This window comes from Geotrypetes seraphini, chromosome 1 (genome assembly GCF_902459505.1).
Source record: "Geotrypetes seraphini chromosome 1, aGeoSer1.1, whole genome shotgun sequence".
Taxonomy (NCBI): domain Eukaryota; kingdom Metazoa; phylum Chordata; class Amphibia; order Gymnophiona; family Dermophiidae; genus Geotrypetes; species Geotrypetes seraphini.
Window position 1 is genome coordinate 360,641,529 of NC_047084.1, and position 14,673 is coordinate 360,656,201.

Genomic DNA, 14,673 nt, shown 5'->3' on the forward strand with positions numbered 1-14,673 from the left:
TTCATGTAAACATATGCATTGGGCATGCTCTGAAAAAAATTAATGTGATTTTTGTTTTTGCATGCATGCTGATAACTTGTCAATTCTTGGCTCATAGTGCGTTAATTTCAGAGCAACACATGCAGCACTCATGTCATCCGTTAATCTGTTTCTAGCATCAGATTTTATATGATTTCAAAGCCGAAAACAGCTGCTCACAAGCATAGGATGACCCAAACAAAGTAAGAAGAGCAATCCCAAGTTCTTTCATGGAGTTAAAATTGTCTGGCAGAGAATTCCACGCTTTTAGGATTTCATTTTCAGAACTGCTAGCAGTGATTTCATTTGTCACCCTTTCACACTCAATACGTTCAAGAGCCGCACGCAGGTCATTGAATTTACTTTTCCAGATAGAGCTTTCTTGAAATTCCAGTAGCTCCATTTCCAAATTTTGAATATCCAACCACTGTAAGCAGGAAAGATCAAGATCTTCAAATGTGGACTTTTCTGGGGAAGTTATAAATGAAAGGGTTGTCTCCATCTTAAGGAACTGAGAAAATCTTTTACTAAAATTCTCCTTTGCTTCGGCTACAATGGTGGAATATGCTTTGTGGATTTCCTGGTGTTTTTTATGACTGTCCACAAATGTTGTAGAATTATCCAAATGTATTTTTAGGTTGGGAAAATATTTTAGCTGTCCACTCTCAAGGTCTTTTTCAAAAACATGCAATTTTCTCTCAAAAGCTTTGATGTCACTAAACATGCTTTCTGCTGTTTTTCCCATGCCTTGTAATTTTTTGTTTAGTACATTAAAGTGGTTAGTAAAATCTGTAAAGAACATGAGGTTGGTAAGCCAGGCCATATTGGTGAGTTGAGGATAGTCTTCCCCCTTTTCGTTCATAAATAGCCTAACTTCTTCCAAGCAGGCCACAAATCGCTCTGACACTCGTCCTCTGTTCAGCCACCGGACATTATTGTACATCAGTAAAGTGTTATATTGTGCCTGAACCTCATCAAGAAGGGTTTGAAATTGTCGAAAATTAAGAGCACGCGCCATGATGAAGTTCACCATTTTTGTTACATCTTTGAGGACATCGTCAAGTTTTTTGCTGCTTTCTTTGGCGCAGAGAGCCTCTTGATGTATTATGCAGTGAAATTGAATCAGTGGATGTTTTGCTTCCTTAGCAAAGAAATGAATGAATCCTGATGTTGTCCCTACCATGCTAGGTGCTCCATCGCTAGTAATTGAAACTACTTTTTCTGGACTTATGTCTAGTGATGAAAAAGCCTCCATCACAGCATTGTGGATATCTATCCCTTGTGTTCTTCCAGGCAAAGACAGCAGTTTACCAGCTCTTCTCTCATGATGTCACCAGTAGCATAACGCAAAATGAGCGCTAGTCTTGCATGGTTAGTAATATCTGTACTTTCATCCAAGCACATGGAGTAGAAGGGTGCTTTTTGTAAGTCGCAAGTAAGCTGTTGACTAACATCAGCAGCCATTCGCAGAACCCTATCTTTTGCAGTATTTCTGCTTAGCGGCATCTCAGAGATACGCTGCACAATTTTATCCTTGTTTTGGAAATCATGGAAGAGTGAATTACTCCCAGCCAAAATTGCCTTTTTGATAAAATCTCCATCAGAGAGGTGCTTACCATGTTTTGCCATGCACAGTGAAATTTGAAAGCTGGCAACTGTAAGATGATTAGTTTTTGAAAGATAGTTGCTAAAACTAAGAGACTGGGAGTGATATTTCTTTAATTTTCCTACAAGGAACTCTTTTCTTTGAGCTAAACCAAGTTCAGCAACACTGTTATGGTTGGTCTCAAAGTGACGTTTGACACTTAATGTGCGAGACACAACACTTTCATTACACATAATACACAATGCTTTCCCACTGCGTTCAATCACTCCATATGTCTCTGTCCAGGCCTCTTGGAATGGTCTTCCACTATCTGTTTTTGCTTTTTTTGCTGTACTCATTTTCTTTGTTCAAGACTTCAAGTCTACAAAAAGATAAAATTTGTATAATAAAAAAATCTAATGAAGTGCTGTATACAAATCCGTCCCCATAAAAAAATATGTGATTGGGGAATTTTACTAATTGTAGACATCCGTTTTGGTCAAAAAATATACTGTCCGGGTGAAAACCGGACTTGTGCAACCTGAGTGTATGGGAAAAGGACTTTTATTTTTCATTATTGGAGCCTTTGTTATTTTATTATGATGTTTACAAAAGCACTGTGAAGGGCCACATATACACTTTACTGTTTTTTGCTATATTGAGTTTTCCATAAGGTACAGCGCAGAGGATTAGTGTGTTGGTTGTTCACAGAGAGCCCAGCCCTCCTCTCAGCTTACTGAACTTCTCTATGCAATCATCATAAGCAGCTTTTTTATTTCCTCGAATTTAGCATGTCCCCCATGGAAGATACAGAGGTTTTTACAGAGGAGCACATTATTAGACACATTAACTTCCCCCCATATCCTCACCTCTCTAGCATGGGAGCACTAGGAACTGTTCCTGATTACAGATGTCACATGTGGAGTCACACTACAGCCTCACTGAGTTCCTGTGACAGACTCAGTGTGAAGCTTCTCTTCCTCCCCCCACTTCCCCCTCACACACTGCCTGGCTCATAGGATACTAAGGGGAAGACAGGCAGGCTAAACATCCACTCACAGGACTGCAGCCAGCACAGGAGGATGGGACGTGGCCCACCGGGACAATGCCCGGTCCTCCCAGTGGCCAGTCCGGCCCTGTTGCCAGGTGAGCTGCAAAGCAGACACCGGCACACTTGCCTCCCGCCGCGCCGCATATCTTAATTGCGGACTAGAGAGTTGCGTGGGGACAGAAATCCCACCCGTCCCCACCAAAGTCTCACCCGTCCCCACCCGTCCCCGTGAGGAATCCCTCCGTCCCCGTGAGGAATCCCCTCCGTCCCCGCCCGTCCCTATAAACTTCAGAAATAGTTATTTCATTTAATTATGCTACTGAATTAAAGGCTCTGGTAGAAACCCATTTACAAATAAGCAAAAAGACTTTATTAATTTGGAAATATTAATTGGGAAGAATACACACTTTGTAAACGGGTTTCTACCAGAGCCTCTTTTGTTTATAAATTTTTATCGACACAACTAATATACTACTTTATCCTGAAGCAAGAAAAAAAGAAATAGAATTCTTTTCCTACCTTTGTTGCCTGGTTTCTGCTTTCCTCATGTTCTCATTCAGTTCCTTCCATCCACTGTCTCTCTTCCTTCTGCGTCTTCCATTTGCTCTGTTACTGTGCCTCTCCCTTTCTCCCCCTTCCAAATTGGTCTGGCACCCATCTTCTTCCCTCCGCTCCCCTCATAGTCTGGCATCTCTGTCTTCTTCCCTGCCAGCGTCTTCTCCCCACTCTCTCTTCCCCATGTCCTGTCAGCGTCCTTCTTCCCCCTCTGTCTTCCCCATGGCCTTTCAGCATCCTTCTCCCCCCTCTGTCTTCCCCATGGCCTTTCAGCATCCTTCTCCCCCTTCTGTCTTCCACAAATGCTTTCAGTGTCCTTCCCCCCCACCCCGTCTTCCCCATGGCCTTTCAGCGTCCTTCTTCACCCCTTTGTCTTCCCCAGTGCTTTCAGCGTCCTTCTCCCCCCTCCTTCTCTCCCGCCCCGGGTGCAGCACGGCCGGCCAGGTCCCCTTACTTTTGTGGCGCTTCCGCGACCGACAGACCGCCAAAATCCCGGTCTGACAAATCTCCCTTCCCTTAACCGCAAATCTAAATTTTCTTCTTACAGCTGCTGTAAGAAGGTAATTTAGATTCGCGGTTAAGGGCAGGGAGGTTTGTTGGACCAGGGCTGTTGTCGGTCGGTCGGGGAAGCGCCATAAAAGTAAGGGGACCTGGCCGGCTGTGCTATACCCGGGGTGGGGCGGACCGCCCTCCTCCCTTGGTAGCCACTCGAGCCGCGAGGCTACTCCTCCTTACCTACCCTGCCTGCAGCACAGAGCCGAACGGAAGACTTCCCGACGTCAGCGCTGAAGTCGGAGGGAGGGAGGGCTTTGTTTAAGCTTCTTTTAATCTTTAAAAAGGAATTTTTTCCTCGATAATTTAAAATAATCAAAAGTGAAAAGTCTCTACTCTTTTTTACCCCAACCCTAGTGTTTTATCCTATCCTTTATAGTTTTCTTCTCTTCCCAGTGGGGAAACAACAATTTTGTAACTTTTATTCCCTTATGTTCTTTCCCAATTATTCTAGTTTTGTCTGTATTGTCAGTTTGTAATGACCCTGTTTTTTTTTAAGTAATAATAATATTTTTAATTGTTTTATCCCAAATTTACTGTTATGTAATTCGCTTAGAATTTATTAAGCGAACCATTAAATCTAAATAAACTTGAAACTTGTAGGGAGAAAAGCCGCGCGACTTAGTACATCCAGCCCCGCAGGAACCCCGCGACCCTCGGAGGCGTCCCCACGGGATCCCCACTCTCTATTGCGGACCTTCCCGCGTGCCAGCTGCAAGGCCTTCGCGTGCCACAGCTTCGCTATCGCTGTCCTAGTGTATTCATCTTATATTCCTTACTTAGAGTGAGGGGCTATGTAATCATCATTTTTGAAACTTGTGAATGCACGGAATCGTCAGGTCCAGAGCCTTATATTCAAGGGCAATCTATTTCAGGTGACGTTGCATGGACTTTAGGGTAAAGGATCATTCCCAGGTTGCTTGTATGAATAGTTTCAAAAAGAAGTACAAGGTTCGAAGACATCGCCATACTGTTATTATTGTTCTGTTTGGAGTATGTGTCCCACCAGTCATTAGAACCATGTTTTCATCCTTCTGTGTTTCTTACCTTTTGTCAGGGAGGTGGGAAGGATCACTTGTAATTCTCGCCTGAGCTGAAGTGAAGCCCATCCCATAAGAGACTACTCAAACATAAACATATAAACATAGAAATAGACGGCAGATAAGGGCAACGGCCCATCTAGTCTGCCCACCGCAATGACCCTTCCCCACCTAACTCAGTGAATAGATCCCACGTGTCTATCCCATATGGCCTTAAAATCAGGCACGCTGCTGGCCTCAGTGACCTGAAGTGGAAGATTATTCCAGCAGTCAACCACTCTTTCAGTGAAAAAGAATTTCCTGGTGTCACTGTGCAGTTTCCCTCCCCTGATTTTCCACGGGTGCCCCCTGGTTGCCGTGGGACCCTTGAGAAGGAAGATATCCTCTTCCACTTCGATGCGACCCGTGAGATACTTGAATGTCTCGATCATGTCTCCCCTCTCTCTGCGTTCCTCGAGTGAGTAGAGCTGTAACTTATCCAGCCTTTCCTCGTACGGGAGATCCTTGAGACCCGCGATCATCCGGGTGGCCATTCTCTGGACCAACTCCAGTCTCAGCACATCTTTTCGGTAATGCGGCCTCCAAAATTGCACACAGTACTCCAGGTGTGGTCTCACCATGGATCTATACAATGGCATAATGACTTCAGGCTTACGGCTGATGAAACTCCTGCGTATGCAACCTATGATTTGCCTTGCTTTGGAGGAAGCTTGCTCCACTTGATTGGCAGCCTTCATGTCCTCACTGACGATCACCCCTAGGTCACGTTCTGCTTCAGTTCTTGTTAGGATCTCGCCATTTAGGGTGTAAGTCTTGCATGGATTTTGGCTGCCCAGGTGCATGACTTTGCATTTTTTGGCATTGAAGCTGAGTTGCCAGGACCTAGACCAGCGCTCCAGTAGTTGTAGGTCGTGCATCATGTTGTCGGGCATTGAATTTTTGTTTGTTGTACTCTTGGCCACTACATTGCTTAGTTTGGCGTCATCAGCGAATAATGTTATTTTACCTCGGAGCCCTTCTGCCAAGTCTCTTATGTAGATGTTGAACAGGATCGGGCCCAGGACGGAGCCCTGTGGCACTCCACTGATCACCTCCGTCGTTTCGGAGGGGGTGCCATTCACCACTACCCTCTGAAGCCTACCCTTAAGCCAGTTCCCAATCCATTTCGTCAACGTGTCGCCCAATCCTATAGAACTCATCTTGCTCAGCAACCTGCGGTGTGGTACACTATCGAATGCTTTGCTGAAGTCCAGGTATACGATGTCCAGGGACTCCCCAACATCCAGCTTTCTCGTCACCCAGTCAAAGAAGCCGATCAGGTTGGATTGGCAGGATCTCCCCTTAGTAAATCCATGTTGACGGGGATCCCGTAGATTCTCCTCATTCATGATCGTATCCAATTGGCGTTTGATTAGAGTTTCCATTAGTTTGCTCACTATTGATGCGAGACTCACCGGTCTGTAGTTTGCTGTCTCCATCTTGGAGCCTTTTTTATGAAGTGGAATGACGTTAGCCATTTTCCAGTCCAACGGGACGTTACCTGTACTAAGGGAGAGATTGAAGAGCGCGGATAGCTGGAACAAATCAGGCATGCTGGAAGCAGCTGTGATCTCAAATGCTCTTATACTAGCCACATAGCCTTTTCATAATCACTTTATCTTGTTTGCTCTGTATATTTGGCAAGAATATATTTCCAAATGGAGCTGTTTCTAATAACAGGCGAAGCCGTATTTAAGGCTGAAGATCATTTGTCCATCTTCAGAGCCTAACACTCAGCCATTCTAGATCTCGTGTTTATAGCCGTTAAAAACCACACATTTTAAAATGTCACCAGAATTCTCTCAAACGTTTAGTACCAATTGTTTGTAAAATCAAACTTCAAGTAGATACATATATTTTGTCACCTTTCAATTTCAGAATATCCCCACTCAAATTGAACTAAACAGTTTCCAAAAGATCTTAAAAAATTCAAATACATCCAGCAAGAGTTTTATAAAGACATTGGCTGTTCATATTGATCCAAAAATTCTTGTAACTTTCCTGGCTCATCAAAATTAATTATTTTATTTCCGTGTTTTACCTTCATTATAGCGGGGTATATTAACCCATATTTCGCTCCAATATTTCTTAGTTGAGGTCTTAATTCTAAAAATCTTTTCCTATTATTAGTTGTTGCTCTTGCAAAGTCAGGTACTATGTGAATTCGAGCATCTTGGCACTTTAAATTTTTATTATCCTTCGCCAAATGAAATATTTCTAAAACCTGTTGATTGATGCCTCAATAGCTTAAAAATTAATGGACGTGGACCTACTTGTTTGTCAGATCTTCTAGTAGGGATCCCGTGTGCACGCTCAAATTCAATTGGAAACTTTGTTTTAAGTGGCAGTACTTTTGGTAGGAAATTTTCCAGGAAGGCTAGCGGGTTACTTTTCTCCACCCCTTCCTGTAGCCCTAGGATCCTTAAATTGCTCCTCCTCTCCCTGTTAGAACTGTCCTCCAGCTCACGGGTAAGTATTTCAATTTTCTCTCGATCAAGCTTGACTTGTCTTAACTCTGTTTCATTAAACTCAACTCTTTTTTCCAGTTTATCTATTTTCACCTCAATCACTTCCATTTATCTATTAAGGGTAGCAATTTCTTTTCCAAGATCTTTCAGCTTTTTGGAGTTATTTAAAACAATCTCTTTTATCTCATGCAGCTCTTTCAGTATTTCATTATTATCTTTACTATCTTTCTGCAATGAAAGTTTTGACGGCGTAACTGGTTCTGGTTTTGACCTTTTTACACTGACTGCCGCTGTAAACCCCGATTCAGCCTTTGCCTGCTTCCCCGAAGCCATATTTAACTAATATCACCTTGTTTTCAAAATAAAAATTAAATTTCTCTCAATTTATTTCACTTTCAAAAGTCTGTTAATGCGGAGCTCCTCTTTTACCCGACCATGTGCATGCGCTACCAAGCCACGCCCCCGGGACAGCCAGTTCTGCTGATTTGCAACTTCCCCTGCTGGCTCAGGAGCTGTGATCAACTGATTGGGGCTTCCCCTGCCTTGTGTGTATATACACTGTATATATGTGTGTGTGTGTATAATCTTGCTCCCACCTCCCCTAGTTGGCTTCATAGCTTGTTAATGGAACTGTGAGCCGACCAGAGGGGGATGTAATGCAGATATCTGGAATGGGTGGGGAGAGAGGGTGTCTGTAAACACCAACCCTTCTATGCTGCCCCAGACCCTGGAGTTATTTTTCCATGCAGTAGTTGTATGGACAAAATTCTTTCTTGTTTTTATAACTTTGCTTGATATGGGATTATGAAATGTATCACAATTACGGTAAGGTGTTCTGTGCTAGTTAACACTTGTGCTGAACCCCTTTCTTCATTGCTATCTCATGTTAAAACTGAGCTAAACCTCTAGTAACCACTTGGGAAGCTTTCTGCATTGGCCCTCGGCTTTCTAAAGTTATCACTCTCAAATTATGGCTCTTAAAGTAAAATGTTTGATTAATGTTCCTTGTGTTCTCTCCAACTTTCCCCATCTTTTTTTGCAGGGTCAGTTCAGAACTGATTACCGCCCACGCTACTGTTTTCTTACTGAAAGGTAAATAATTTTCCCATTTACTCTTCCTTTGCTCTGTTGTAATAAGACTTATTTCAGAATCAGTGTTAGGTTTTTAATGCTGTTATTTTTAGTTTTAACCGTATATACGCGAATATAAGTCGATCTGAATATAAGTTGAGACCCCCATTTTTCCCCCCAAAAGGAGGAAAAATGGTTGATTCGAATATAAGATGGGGGCTTAATATTCAAGTGCCAAGCCCTGCTAAGATGTGCACTCAGTGTCCCCACCCTCACATCCTCCCCTGCCAGACTCTGCACTCAGCCCCCTTCCCTGCAAGGTTCTGAACCCAGCTCCCTTCCCTCCCTGTCACTTGCCAGTTACTGCACCCTGTCCCCCCCTTCCTGCCAGGCTCTGCACCATGTCCCCTCTTCCCCCTCTGGTGGTCTAGTGGTAGGCTGGGACAGGAGGGATCCCTCCTGCCTGATACTAACAGTTTTTTTTACCCCCCCCATCTACCTCTTCTCGCAACCCTGGTGGTCCAGCAGTGTATGGGCAGGAGCGAACTTTCCATTCTCCTGCCCTACATTCATCCTTCTCGCCCTAAGATCTTGCTGCCACGGTGCACCAGCATGCAGGAGCTAGCTTCTCAAGCTCCCGCCCATACACCGCTGGACCACCAGGGATGTGAGAAGAGGTACGTGGGGGGAGGGGTAAAAAAATTGTTAGTATTGGCCGGGACAAGAGACGGGAAGGATCCCTCCTGTTCCGGCCTACCAGAGGCCTGCATCAAGTCTGGGAGGGGGTTGGATGATGACCAATGTTCCCTCTAATTTTTCATAGGCTGTGTGCGCAAGAAATTTAATCTGTGCGCATTTTAAAGAAAAACTAAATTTGTGTGCGCTATAAAAATGATTGCCAGAGGGCCCGGAGTTCAGTTATGGGCATTTATGGGCAGGTCTTTGAGTTTAGTCTGAATTAACGAAAACGCAATGTAATTTTAGTTACACTTTATGTTAGTTACACTTTATGTAACCTAAAGTCTAATTTCAATAAACATAAATTATGTTTCATTGAGCGCTACCTATAAGTAAGGTATCATTGTACTTTATACTTAAAATTTAGAAAATAACATTAATTTAGTTTTCAAAGTTTTTCCCTGCGATCTTTCATATTTATCCAGTCCGAATAAATTCTGTCAAGATCTGTTGAGCCTCCATCTTGAAGGTGACTTACCACGCATCAGCATTTCCAAATGCTCTAAATGTAAACAATTCCTTTGTTTAGTCTTCAAATTGTTCATTAGACTAAAACCACGCTCATAATCTGAACTAGATGCTAAGAATGTGGCACCAATGTCCAATTTTGCTAAATCTGCAAATTGATCATTCTGAAATGCAAATTTCGTCATATCTGGAAAGCTGTTTATCAGATTGCTTTTGATTTTTTCTGCAACAAGGAATTTAAAGTCATTGTATTGCTGAATAATAACACTTTCCTCCGGAAGAAATTGTATATACTTTAAACAAAGAGATCTGATATGTCCATTTCCGAAGTCAAAGTCGCATTGTGATTTTGCTATCCAGTCAAAAGCAGACCATTCCTCAACTTCATTTCAGGAAATCTTTCACCCAGATGCAAACATAGGATGTTGATGAAGGTTAATATGGAATTAGTATTCACTGAAACTTTTTCTCCAGACCTCATCCTGTTGTCAAGAAGACTGTTGACTTTATCACTCCACTTAATCTTGTCGCCTAAGTATTGCATTTGAAGTTTGTTCAATTTACCCTGTGCAAGATGATAAGCTTCCAATGGTGTCAAACCACGTTTTTGAAATGCCATGGTTAAGTAAGCCAGTTCTAATAAGACATCATTCAAAACTTCAAGTGTAATATGAAATTGTTCACTGTTCAGCTTCTTATAGCAGTACTTTGCAATAGGATCTTTATCTTATTATTGTTATGTGTATTGGGAAGGGAGGGAAAGGAGGGGTTTAAATTTTAATAACAATTATTATACATATTAGGTAATACATATATTTCAGTTATTATTGTTCATATATACAGAATAATATATTTTATTTACAATGGTACATGAAAGGAATTCAAGTGTATGTTTTATGAGATCGTTTTAAATTTCTATGTTACACTTGTGGATGTATGAAAATGAATAAAAAATTTAAACAGGATCATTATCTTTGTCTTCTTCAAAATATTTTAACAGGGGATCATAATTTCGAATAATTGCTTTAAGTGCAAAGTGTCTAGATAACCAGCGCACTTCATTCAGAGGTCTGAAAGCAATTGATTCACATTCAGATGCATCTGCTATTTCTTGAAATTTGCACCGTTTAGTAGAAGACCGCCAGAACACCGTGTACACAGTTCTCATTACAATTTCTACTTCTTTCATCAATTTTACTTCTTTCCATGAATCAGAAAGTCCCAAATCTTCCCGATGTGCAACACAATGTTGCTGCACTAAATGTGGAATGTTTTTTCTAAGCTGTGCTGTAACACCATCTATTTTGCCCAACATAACAGAGGCACCATCAGAGGTGAACATAACCATTTTGTTCAGGTCAAGTTCATGTTTCCTATAGAATTCCCAAATTGACTGGCCGATACTTAAAGTAGAATATTAAGTACTTGTTGAAAGAAATGTCTGTGCTTTCATCAACAGTTAACGTATGATACGTTGCTAATTTAATGTCTGCCATACGATCATCTTGCACGATGCCATTGATAATTCCAAGAAATTCAAACGCATAGTTTGTGCTTCTCCAGCTATCAGGTATACTAATGTACTTCGCCATGTGCTCATTGATGTCTTGAACACAGAGCATTGAGATATTCATCTTAATGGCCAGCACAATACTGTCAACAAGAACCTTAATTTCATCAGGACTGGAACGCTTCCGTTCATTACTAATTTGCCTGTTTTCTTTTTTGGTTGGGCTTTCAAGCAACATGTTAACCAGTCCCCCTCTTAAATTCGGATTTTTACTTCTGAGTTTTCTAATACTGTCGGTATGAGATTTACATGATAGAAGGCGTTTCAGAAAGTCCAGTTTCCAAACATCATTACCAGTAGAGAATTTTCCAGTTGCTTTGGCATCTTGACAATAACAACACATAACTCCATCATCTTCGTCATAGGTAAATATTTCACACAGTCGAACGCGCATTGTATTTCGAGATTCCGGTGTCTCCGTTTCAACAATTTCTTCAAGCCATTCAGACCTAAAAGCTGTTGCAGCTCTCTTGCATTTTACACTTATCACCATTCGCGGTTTAGACATTTTAAGAGTTATATCTGGTTGCAATTTAATAAACGAATACAGTTATATAACCGCAGTACCACGCTGCACACTACAATTCTACGAAATAAACAATATGGCGGAACTTCAGGAAGTCAAATAATCGGTAGTGTTTCATATCCTATGGGCCATAGGCTATGGCCCTATGGGGCATGTGACATGTCAAGTTCAACTGCCAAAGATAACGGAATCACATGAATGACCTAAAATTTATATTATAGCGCTTCAATAAATGTGATAAATGGGAAATCGGAACAGCTGGTCTTCTGCAACATTTCATTTTAGCAGTGAAAATCATTTTAGGCAAAAATTAATTTTTTTGTGTGCGCTATTTTAATTTGTGTGCGCAGGTTCGGCAAGTTGTGTGCACGCGCACAAGCGCACAGCTTAGAGGGAACAGTGGTGATGACTCGAATATAGGACGAGACCCCCATTTTTGGGCCAAAAATCTCATCCTGTATTCGAGTATATACAGTATGCTTTTTTTAATGTAGTACCTTGGAGGGCAATGGCTTAAAATCTTTGATAAAGAGGCTGTTAATCTGCAGCAATGCAGATAAGTTTTAGTTATGTACTAATGTCTGTGGGTGAGCACAATACAGTCCCGAGGTGATTGCTCCTGGTAGAATTCTGTGCAAAAAAAAAATTTTTTTTTTTAAATTTTATTTATTCATTTTTGCATTCTTACAACAAGTGAATTATACATATTATAATCAATTATCACATGACATTTGTAATTACAAACAAATCATCTTATCATATATAATAAATCCCCCCCTTTTTTCAAATTCCTATTTCCATATAATATTCCTTCCCCACCCTTATAACTTGACATCTCTCTTTCTCTTCTTTCTTCCCTCCTGCACTCTTCCCAAGGTCCAGAGTTTCTATCACTCTTCTCTTACTCCCATTGCCAGGCATCTCTCCATCACCTTATTCTGCCTCTGGATCCATCTCCCCCCCCTTCTCCCCTTTCACCTCCTGTATATCTCTCTCTTCTCTCATCCACCCCCATGTCCAACTCCTCACCCTCTCCCCTCTCCATGCATGGCTCCCTTTCCTTCCTCTGTGCCAGAATGTTTCCTTCCTCACCCTTCCCTGAGCCAGCAACTTTCCTTCGTCCCCTCCCCTGTAATCTTCTTAGTAAAGCTTGCTTCATCGGTTTATGGTATCAGCAGTGCTTCTCACATACTGCCTACCGCTAACCTGGAAGTCTCCCCTCTGCCACGGTGAGACTTCTCCGGTCTGTTGCTTGCGCCCGCCTGGCTTCCTCTGAAATCGCTTCCTGGTTGCGGGGCCAGAAAGTAACATCAGAAAGAAAGCCAATGCCAGCATTAGCAGCAGGCTGGAGAAGCTACTCATGCTGGTGAAGATTTAAAGATGCGAGGGGGGAAGGGAGAGTGTGAATGTAGTGTGGGGGTGGAGATGAGGGCACGGGAGGGCGCCACTGCCTCGGGCACCTCCTACCCTCGCTACACCACTGCCAATAGCTGACACCATCCAAGATTCTGTGCAGGAAAGCTCAGTGGACCTTGGCATCACAATGGTCTCAGGCCATAGATCCCTTGTCCCAAAGGATCAAGTGTGTGGCGCAGTGGTTGAAGCTACAGCCTCAGCACCCTGAGGTTGTGGGTTCAAACCCCACGCTGCTCCTTGTGATCATGGGCAAGTCACTTAATCCTCCATAGCCCCAGGTACGTTAGATAGATTGTGAGCCCACCGGGACAGATAGGGAAAATGCTTGAGTACCTGACTGTAAAACCGCTTAGATAACCTTGATAGACGGTATATAAAATCCTAATAAAACTTGATCACAGTCACCTCCACTACTTCATCAATCTCTTCGCTGGTGGTTGAACTCGGCAAATCTCTCCACAGGTTTACTACTTCACATTCCGCCACACAGAAGATTCTCACAATGGACGCGTCCATGTATGCTTGGGGAGCTCACCTGGATGGCTCAAAACTCAAAGTCGGGTTTAGTGTGCATAAAAACGCTATTGCAGCTTAGTAAAAGGAGGCCTTAATAAGATCATTTTATACCAATGGGCTTCTTAGCATTTAGCATATGCTAAATGCTTAGTAAAAAGGTCCTATAGTGTTTTATCTGCTTGTGACTGTTTAAAGTTGAATTAAAAATGATTCCAAGTTATTGTTGTATACAAATGTAAAGCAAATCAATGTACATAATGTACTGTATATTAATCTATTGTTTGTATACTAGATGTTGCTTTAAGTTTAAATCTCATAAACCTCAAGATGACTTTATGCCCTTTTCTAAATCTTGTTAGATTACCACAGGTGGAACTAAAGCTGAAGCCGGGTCAAAATATTCTGAATTTTATAGATGACTACTTTAAAGACTCAGGTAATCTGACACTTTGAAATTGCCTGTGTATCCTATATTCAGTAATATGGATGGAGAAGTATAACAACGCAATTGGTTTTAAAACATTCGATGCCAGCAACATATTATAGGGTTTTTTGTAAGTGGAGGGTGAACAATCAGTTTTTTTGGTTAGGCAGTTGATGGATTACTCTGTTGGATTTCTTCCTTATTCTCCATCCCCATATTTTTTTGGGGGTGTGATTATTTCCTTCAGCTCTGTAGAATTTTGGCTTGACTGTAAAGCTAACTTGCTTACCTGTAACGAGTTCTCCGTAGACAGCAGGGGAATGCAACCATACTTTTTTGGTGACATCTCCTGATGGATCCAGTGCTGGTACACTCCTCTAGCAAAATCAGTCATTTGGTTTACTGTGCATGTGTGGGATTTCACATGCAGAGTGCAGGAGAGTGTGGCACAGTGGTTAGAGAAACAGCCTTAGCACTCTGAGATTGTGAGTTCAATCCTCATGCTGCTCCCTGTGACCCTGGACAAGTCACTTAATCCTCCACTGGCCCAGGTACATTAGATAGATTGTGAGACCACCAGGACAGATAGGGAAAATGTTTGAAGTACCAGTATGTAAAATTATTTTTGAGTGTGGT

The 14,673-nt window shown here is 42.1% G+C and overlaps 1 protein-coding gene across 1 annotated transcript in view; it reads left to right on the plus strand.

Annotated features, from left to right (window-relative positions):
- CENPC (centromere protein C) overlaps positions 1–14,673 on the plus strand; it is a 219,715-nt gene that overhangs the window by 12,258 nt on the left and 192,784 nt on the right. Inside the window, exons 2-3 of the mRNA XM_033914837.1 lie at positions 8,351–8,400; positions 13,973–14,049. Of these exons, the coding sequence (XP_033770728.1) occupies positions 8,351–8,400; positions 13,973–14,049 (127 nt within the window). The remainder of the gene's footprint in view (positions 1–8,350; positions 8,401–13,972; positions 14,050–14,673) is intronic.